The sequence below is a fragment of the Nestor notabilis genome, unplaced genomic scaffold (assembly GCF_000696875.1).
Source record: "Nestor notabilis isolate BGI_N333 unplaced genomic scaffold, ASM69687v1 scaffold25413, whole genome shotgun sequence".
In the NCBI taxonomy this organism is placed as follows: Eukaryota; Metazoa; Chordata; class Aves; order Psittaciformes; family Psittacidae; genus Nestor; species Nestor notabilis.
The window spans coordinates 1-8,853 of record NW_009923785.1 but is presented as its reverse complement, the minus strand read 5'-3'; the positions used below and the strand labels follow the sequence as shown (position 1 = coordinate 8,853).

At 40.2% G+C, this 8,853-nt stretch overlaps 1 protein-coding gene across 1 annotated transcript; it reads right to left on the bottom strand.

Moving 5' to 3' along the window:
- Positions 1–4,479: 4,479 nt before the first annotated feature.
- IDNK (idnK, gluconokinase homolog (E. coli)) lies at positions 4,480–8,668 on the bottom strand. The gene is made up of 3 exons (XM_010012323.1): positions 8,586–8,668; positions 7,020–7,063; positions 4,480–4,825 (listed from the first exon to the last, which is right to left on the bottom strand). The coding sequence occupies exons 1-3, from the start codon at positions 8,613–8,615 to the stop codon at positions 4,480–4,482; spliced, it is 420 nt and encodes a 139-aa protein (XP_010010625.1). The 5' UTR covers positions 8,616–8,668.
- Positions 8,669–8,853: the final 185 nt, after the last annotated feature.

Sequence of the window (8,853 nt, the reverse complement as noted above, 5' to 3'; positions counted from 1 at the left end):
TGCCGGCTGGGCTTGAACCACAACAATATTTCATTTTTATTTTCTCATTATAGCTTTGTAAAATGCTTACACTGTAACAGATACAGTATTTGCACAGCATGTTACAAACTGTGCTTAGCACAAACTCTTGAAAAGAGTATAGTGCGTGTGCCTTCCACAGGTAACTTTTGCTTGCAGCAGATACAGAAAAAGCAATTTCTAACTCTGGGTGTTTCCTCCTTAGTTTTTGCTGCCTTTGCTAAATGAATTTCAAAATATGGACAGAAAACTTGCATCCAAATATCCTGTGCTAAATATAAACGACCTGCCCAACTAACCTGAACAGCAACTAACCTGAATACAACATCCTTCATACAGTTTTAAGTTCATTTAAAAAAAAAAAAGTTAAAGAAATGTAGGGTTGTGTCTGGGCAGGTAAATGGAACTTATGTACAGGGATTGATTGTGTTTGTGATCTTTTCCTTCCACTGTACATGTGAACACCCTCTGTTGTGGTTTAAGCCCAGCTGGTAACTAAGAACCATGCAGACACTCGCTCACTACCTCCACTTTTAACTCCCCCTGCTCCTGGAGGGATCGGGAGGAGAATCGGAGGAATGTAACTCCCACGGGTTGAGATAACAGCACTCCAGTAACTAAGGTATAATACAAACCACTACTGCTACCACCAATAATAATAATGATAAAGGAAATAACAAGCGGAGAGGATACAACCACTCACCACCCACCAACTGATACCCAGCCCAACCTGAGCAGCGATCTGGGCCTTTCGGGTAACCCCCCGGTTTCTATACTGGGCATGATGTGCTGTGGTATGGAATACCCCTTTGGCCAGTTTGGGTCAGGTGTCCTGTCTCTGCTTCCTCCTGGCTTCCCATGTCCCTCCTCCCTGGCAGAGCATGAGACTGAGAAAGTCCTTGGTCAGAGTAAACATTATTTAGCAACACTAAAAACATCGGTGTTATCAGCATTGTTCCCAGACTGAAAGTCAAAAACACAGCACTGCACCAGCTACTAAGAAGAAAAACAACTGTTACAGCTGAACCCAGAACACTGTCATTAAAATCAGAGTGTGATTTTATGTGGTTAACATTTGGATAACTGACATCTTAATATCCTGTGCATCACAAATTACAATATTAAGTGAACAGAAATAATGCTTTATTGTTGTTCAGATTAGCAGGCAACAGACTACCTAACTGGTTTAGTTGACAACAACCGTCTATAGGGTGCCTGAAACTGTCTCAAACTGTGGAGCTGGGGTCCACAGACAGCTCTGTGAAATGCAAGTTCAGTATTCTTTTTTAAGCAGTTTATACATTCCTGCAGCTGCATGTGAACAGGCCAGTAGAAGCCAAACAGGCTTTCCATGTAACGGAAAAATCCAGCCACTCCTGCAAGCCCCCGTGGATTTAGCATGTAACGTTCAGATATGTGGCACTGTGGCAAATGTTTAAGAAATAGTAAATTGCAACAGTCTGTCCAGCTAATTACAAAAGCCTGGTTCTGTGTTGGGGAAAATAAACAGGACACCAGGTGCAGCTAATGAAAAGTTTCCCAGGAGTCTTGCAAGCTGCTTTTTCTAAATAAAAGCCAGGAAGAGGTTAGAGGGAAAGCATCTCTTAGAAGTTGTGTTCCTAAAGACTTCATCTCCACTTGCCAGGGAAAGTAATGGCTTATTGGTTTCTACTTGTTTGTTGAGGGGACAGTTCTGTGATATTTTTAGCTGTATCTGTCCCCCTCTGAGATGGAGCAAGGTGGAGGCAAACTTCCTTTTCTTCTAAGACTCTGACAGAGAAATGCAGATGCTTGGCATTATCTCCAGATCAGCAAACTGAGAAGAACTGGCGGACATTTAACATCTTACTGTGGTGTTCTGTGTGCTGCCAGCTGCCCATTCCTGGAAACAGAAGGTTCTCATGAACACTAGGTCTGCAAAATATGATTCACTTTGGGTTTTGATAATTTCTAGTTAATGTGGAGGCTAGAATAGTGAAGGTACAGAGGTGTCTTCTTTCAAAGGAAGGATGTAGGTGGGAATTGGAGCCTTCAAGCACCACCTAATTAGGACATAACAAACTAAGGTACTACACTGCAGTAGTGAAAGCTACACTTATCATTTGCAAGATGAATAGCATGTTAGTTTAAATAGTTGCTTTGTTGTCCTTTCAGCATAATTTGAACTGTGGAAATAGTTGAGCAAAAGGCAAATATGTTAAAAGGTTACAGGAAAGAAATATTCCTGTCATGGGAGCAAAGAGTGAGGAACATCCCAACTTAATTTGAAGCAGCATGAATTGCTGTAGGTAGGAACATATTATTTTGTTTAGAAAATACTTCCAAAATCCAAGGTGCTTACACAGACTTTTGTAAGAGAGGATGTTTTTCACATGTTGAGTACAACCTTCTTTTGGTGCCAGCCACTTTGTGAGTGTGCTATAAATGCTACCCAGTAGATCTCAAAATCACAGTCTAGCCTTCCTGGAACTCACACTTTAAAATGTGTCCCTTTTTAAAGAAAAAATAAACTTATTTGAAGGTCTGGTAATTTCTGTCTGTGACAGGATAAAGCTGCTTTCCTATCACTGTACAGTGTCATGATTTAGTTTTACTGTGTCTGAAAAAGGTGAGCATAAATCTGTATTTAATAATGGGCAAATTAGAAAAGCTCTTTTTTTAAAATGGTGTATTGGGAAAATATGAAGACTTCACTAAAAGCAGAGGTACCACAAGAGGGTGCCATTACTTTGATTTTCACAAGTGTCACAGTTCGGACGAGTCACTTGGTGTGAAGACGTACTTGGCTTCTGAAATTGGAGGGTGTTAAGAATCAGCCAGACATGCCTGTCTCTTGCACTTAGCTTTGCCTCTGAGTATTTAGTTTGTATCTTGGCTCTCAAAATGAACAGGCTGGGAATTAAGAACAAGATTTTTTCTAAAACACTGCTCTATGTACAGCAGCGGACTGAAACTGGTATTCTCTCTCCAGGTCACAACCAACGAGGAAAAGACCACTTGTGTGTGTGTGTTAATGTCTGTGTGTCCCAAATCTGTACCTAAAAATGCCCGTTTTCTATCAGATAATTCGTGTCTATTGCACTGATGTAGGGACTGCAGTTTGTCTAGTAAACCACAAAGCCCTTACTAATACATAATGAGAACCAAGGCATTTTTCAACTAGTTATTCAGGTAAAAATTACACCAAAGATGCTCTGAAACATGAGTTTTGCTTTGAAAGGAGTTCATCCATCATCTAGAAATAACAAATAAATTGTATGACACACTAAAAATAATCCATCTGCAGCGGCACATAAGGGTGACTCCAGATGTGACTCAAATCTTTCTTACAGAAACCCTCTGCAGTTTTCATTAAGTTAAGCTAAAAAGACACCTGCTGTGTAATAAGGCATAAAAAACTCTTTTAAAATACATCGGCAATAAAAAAGGATTTTAATCCTATATTTTGTGAGTTATGTATCTGATTGGCTATTTGGAATTTTCTGATCACAAAAAAGGTGAGAAGAGTGTCTATTAGAAATAGTTTAATCTTAAATTTTAAAGCAGGTGTATGAACATCTGTCCATAAGTATACATTGGACTGGACATGGGCTGAGGTGGAAAACTAAAGCACACCAGAAAAGGGAAGGAGAAGGTCCAACTGTACTGGACTAAGTGAGCTTTTCTAAAAGAAGGAAATGTCTATCAGTCTTGTATTCAGTATCTTAGATCACTGGCTGACTCTCTTCACTGCACTTCATCAATCGGTATGCTTTGTACATGAAAGATGCAAGTTCACACCCAGTATGATGCCACTTACTCTTTATTTCTAAAGCTTGCCATACAATTATATTTTGTGTATCGCCTCACCACCACATTTTGCCTTTTCCACATGTTTTTCAGCTCGGTGTTCAATGCTGAAAGTAAGAGTTCTCAAAAGCTCTAAAGAAGTCACTGGTGCCCAAGTGAGGTTAGCAAGGACACAAACGCAGATGCTACTGCTTGCCAAAAATCTGTCAGTGAGACAAAGGTAGTGGCAGGCATGGAACTCCATCATGCATGTTCCTGCCCCTTAGACTTGTAGAAACATTAATACATTGTTTCTGACAAAACTGTGAATTATTTCCTCACTTAATAGCAGATGTGGCCATGTCCCTGTTTGACAGAGTACAAATTAAAATCAAAATAAATTATTGCATGTGACCCTTGGCAGGACTTTCAGAAGTAGGCTCTTCCTCAAATGGGAGTTTTAACTTCACATGGTGATGGGTTTACAGTTGAGTTTTTTAAAATTTCATCTTACATGTATTTTTTGGAGCTGTGATAAACAGTAGTAAATCAGTTCTTAACACTGCAATCCACTCAAGTATCAGGAAAAATTAGCTGTTTTGATTTAATAATCAATTTAATAATTAAAATTCTGTTTCATACCCTTAAGGGAACTTCTGTACATGTAATTTAGAAATCTACTTCAGAAAAGCCTCACCCTGAAAAAATGGCACTCTCAATCTCCAGCACCACTTCAGGGAGAGATTTTTCTAGATTGACAGTGATAAAGTTTTCTGGCATGCGAGGAGGCTCCAAAGTATCAAACTGAGACTTGAGAAGTTCAGGTGGCATAAAATGTCCTCTCCGTTTCTCCAGGCGGCCAGCAATGACGTCTACAGGCGCGTCCAAATGAACAAAGAGGATCTGCAGTGCTGGGTTTTCTCCTGGTTGCTCTGGGTGGTTGCTTTCAATTGCAGATGCTCCACTAACCAATACATGCCTATACATCTTCTTCAATGCAGAGCAGGCCAGAACTGCATCTTGTCTAGATGAGTGTTCTCTATCAAAAAGAAAAAATAAATAAATACATCCATGTATGGTATAACAAAATGTCTCATTAGTTCTGCTGAACAAGGGAGACAAGCCCTGCATCCTGGCAGAGGACAGCCTTGGGAGTAGTAGCATTTTTTTAATGTAACTTTTCTCAGGATACTGAAACCAAATTTCCAATGTAGGTGAAGATGAAAGTTAGGTCAGGCTAGCCAGCCCCCCTGGTAGAATCTCAGCCTTAGTGACACCTTCTTTATTAGCCACTGTTCTTTCCTAAATTAAATAAAATTGTAGCACAAGGACATGTAATGATTATTTCCTTAATTGCTGAGAACCAGCAGCAACTGAGTATCAATACAAGCTTCCATCCCTTTTCTATAAAATTACCGCTATAATATGTCGAGAGGGTAAATGGCTGCTAAACAGTAAGAGCTCTGTTCTTAAACACACATGCAGATGAACTTCCAATACCTGTTTTCCGATTTAACCTTTCTCAGATTTAACTGTAATGTTGTATTTTATGTTTTCTGTAACCATACTCATTGACAGCACTGCATATATGCCCACTTCAAGTTAAACAAGGGATTGGATGTAGGTAAATTAATGCCTTGCATATGCATTTTGTACTGGCAAAGTTTCTTAAAATAAAGTAAGCATTAAGCCATGGGTGTGTCTGTTCCACTGAAAAGCAAATCCAGAATTAGTTGTCTCTCAGAGTGAAAAGTGACTGAAATGCCTGTATAACAAAACACATTCTGTAATCAAATTAAAACTTGGTATAAACCTATTCAAAAATCATGTTATGTATGTTCATCATATTTTGGTTCACAGGGAAATAAGAATTTATAATACCTACTAATACCACCTAGGTAAGGCAATGCCAGCCTCAGCTACTTACAAGTACTTGGCATTAGGTTCTTTTAAAGTATACTTGATCTTGCAAAGTTTCTGAAGCCAGGCAGTGGCCTTGGGCTAGTGGGTAACATAAAGCAATGGAACCGGGATAACAATCCAGACAACTTCTCAGTGAATTAACCCATGCTTCAATGCAGTATTCTCATCTGATGTGCACAAGCCACTGTGTAAAGCCAGGCTGAACAGTGTCTGCCCACCCATCCTTTCCTCATTCAGGAGATGATCTAGTCGGTTCACCATCTACATGGCCCTTTGTTGGATGCTCTCCAGTATGCCTGTATCTCTACTGTAATGGGGATCCTAGAACCAGATACAGCACTCCAGGTGTGGCCTCACCACTGCTGAGGAGAGGGGAAGTTTCACCTCTCTTGACCTGCTGGCAATACTTTGCATAATGCAGCCCAGGACAGTGCTGGCCTGCTGTGCCAAAAGAGCACACTGCTGGCTCATGTTCAACTTGGATGGCCACCATGGTGCCTCCAAGTCCTTTTCTGGAAACTGGCTTTCCAGCTGGGTGCTCTCCACTGTCCGCACTGGTGTGCAGGGTCAGGACTTTGCACTTCTTAAACTGCATGAGGCTCCTGCCAGCCCAGTTCTACAGTCTGTCGAAGGTCCCTCTGGACCAGCCACACCTCCCAGTTTGGTGTCATCTGCAAACTTGCTGAGGGAATGCTCTGCCCCACCATCCCAGTTGTTAAGGAAGATGTTAAACAAGGATTGGACCCATTACTGACCCCTGGGGTACACTGCTAGTGACTGGCCTCCAGTTAGACTTTGTGCCACTGATCACCACCCTCTGGGCTTGACTGTTCAGTCAGTTTTCAATCCACCTCACTGCCTGCTCATCCAGTCCTTACTTCCATCAGTTTCTCTACGAGGATCCTATGACAGATGGTGTCAAGAAAATCTGACACTGTGTCTTACTCAAACTAACAATAGTTTACAAAATTTTACCCTACTGGCATTGTTTGTGTATTCTGAGCTTCAGTCCTTTGTAAGTATCTAATGTCAGGCTTATTACTGAACTGGATCCCTGAAATTATTTTTCACAGACAGTGGAAAAAACACTACCATTGACAACAATTTTTCCAATACTGTTATTCAGGGATTATCTCACCCTCAGCAATTACTACCACATCTTAGATTACTGAAAATAGAATGGCTTTACTACCTGCAGAATGTGTTTACAGTGCTACATACACTTCTGCTTTGGAATGCAACGGGGAAAAATACTTTTGGTACTTTTTTTGTCTGTAGCCCAAAGTCCTTAAAGCTAGATGTTCTCTTACCTCCTTAATATATCATGCAATGCACAAAGCCAGGGAATCCTGTCCTAGAAAAATACAAATTAGTTCAAAGTTATTTACGAAATTGACCTGCAACAATTGCTTCTCACACCTAGAGCATCTGACTAGAGACAAACATTAGACTAAAACTGGTGGCAAGTTAAATTTTGTTTCTCTTTTCTTCCTAATATAAATTTGTTGCCACTGTCTGAAGGCCAATGAGAAGTGCTAGGCACATTATCAATAAGATGTTTTTAGTGGAACAGTACTTTCTATATTACAGATGCCTACAAGTATCTGATGGAAGTAATATGTATAGCATGCACCTTGTAAGCCTTTGAAGGACAAAAGTCAACTTTTCTCTTGCTTCTATTATACAACTCAAATGTACAGCCTAAATTGTTCTTTTTCCTTATAATGCTTTGGATCAAAGTTCAGGTTTTCAGGAACAGAGAGATCTAAATTTACTTACCTGCAACAACTTATCATTTTTATGTCAGCAGCAAATGACAAATAAATGTAATCATAGCCACAATTTCGCAACACTTTTGCTCAGAAGTTACGCAAACACAATGTGAGTGATTGATCAGCTGCTCATTATAATCTTGCTTTAAATTTTAAGCTCCTACAAACTTTTGTGATACCTACTGAGCACTAAATAACTGCTCCGATTTCATCTTTCAATGCTGATACTGCTGGGTGAGCACAAGTGGTAACATGGACAAATACATGCAACAATTTTTTGTTGTTGTCATTACAGAATAACTCTCCACTAGCATTCAAGGCAGCCCTCACAATTTTGTACCTCTGGTGTTTTGGAAGAGATGCTTTTCTCTTGCTGGGCACCATACACCCACCGGTTAGTCATTGAACTGTGTAATGCTGCTTTAGACAAGATACTGGCTTATACATACTTCCAACCACTAGTGAAAGATTATTTAACGAGAATCAAGAGTGGTTTTTTCAGCCTATAGAGAGTGCTCTGAAGAACTTCCTAACTCAGCTTTATGTTTCCTGAGATTTCCCAAGAGAAGTTCAAGAAGCGTCATAACTTTTCTGATTTAACTCAATCTCTGAATTTCTAAGTATTGCAAAACTAAACTTGATCATTTTTCACCTGTTTAGGATGAACAATGAGCTGAAGGGAAGGAAGCACATGTCAAGCAGCACCATATAAAAAAGAAGTCTGTTGAGTAATCATTGCAGGAACTGAAATTGATGACATGTACTTCAGTAGAGACATTTGCCTGTCTTCATCTATTTAACGCAAGGAAGCAGCATGTAACCTAAAGCTGCAACTCCACATATTGATGTAAGAGGGAGAGATTTCTGACAAATCCAAAATCAGCACCAAACTTCTTGTGAGCTACCAAGCACACCTCGATAAGCTACTTTTTGATGCAGAATCCTTTTTAACTCAAGAAGCCTCCCTCTCTTACCAACTGCAGACCTATGAACTCAGCCTGTACTTACAGTCTGCCTAGTTTACACAAAGCACAAACATGAGGTGCCTGAGACTGCAAAGGTAAATGTGTTGATGATTGTTCTTTCAGGGTTTGTACATGGTACCTCATCATTTAGTGGTATCCCTTCTGCCATCTTCTTTTTATTCTCTGGAGAATGATAATCGTCTGCATCGTAGAATTTCCACCCCAGCTAAGAATAAACAAATAAACAAACAGAAATAGGGGTCATTCAGCCAAGCCACGTGAGCTAAAAAGGACCCCAAGATGACACCTAAGTAGAAGTTACAGGCCTACTACACCACAGCATGAATCACCATTTATGTCACGGTGGTCAGCAGAAGTGACCACCTCAGACACTCAGCAGCACCACC

What these genes read in the sequence shown, in the direction of transcription:
- IDNK (XM_010012323.1), bottom strand. Translation starts at nt 8,615, where the DNA reads ATGGCAGAAGGGATACCACTAAATGATGAG. An exon ending in GGATACCACTAAATGATGAG is followed by an intron (nt 7,064 to 8,585) that starts GTACCATGTACA and finishes GTATTTTTCTAG; the next exon opens with GACAGGATTCCCTGGCTTTG. An exon ending in TTGCATGATATATTAAGGAG is followed by an intron (nt 4,826 to 7,019) that starts GTAAGAGAACAT and finishes TCTTTTTGATAG; the next exon opens with AGAACACTCATCTAGACAAG.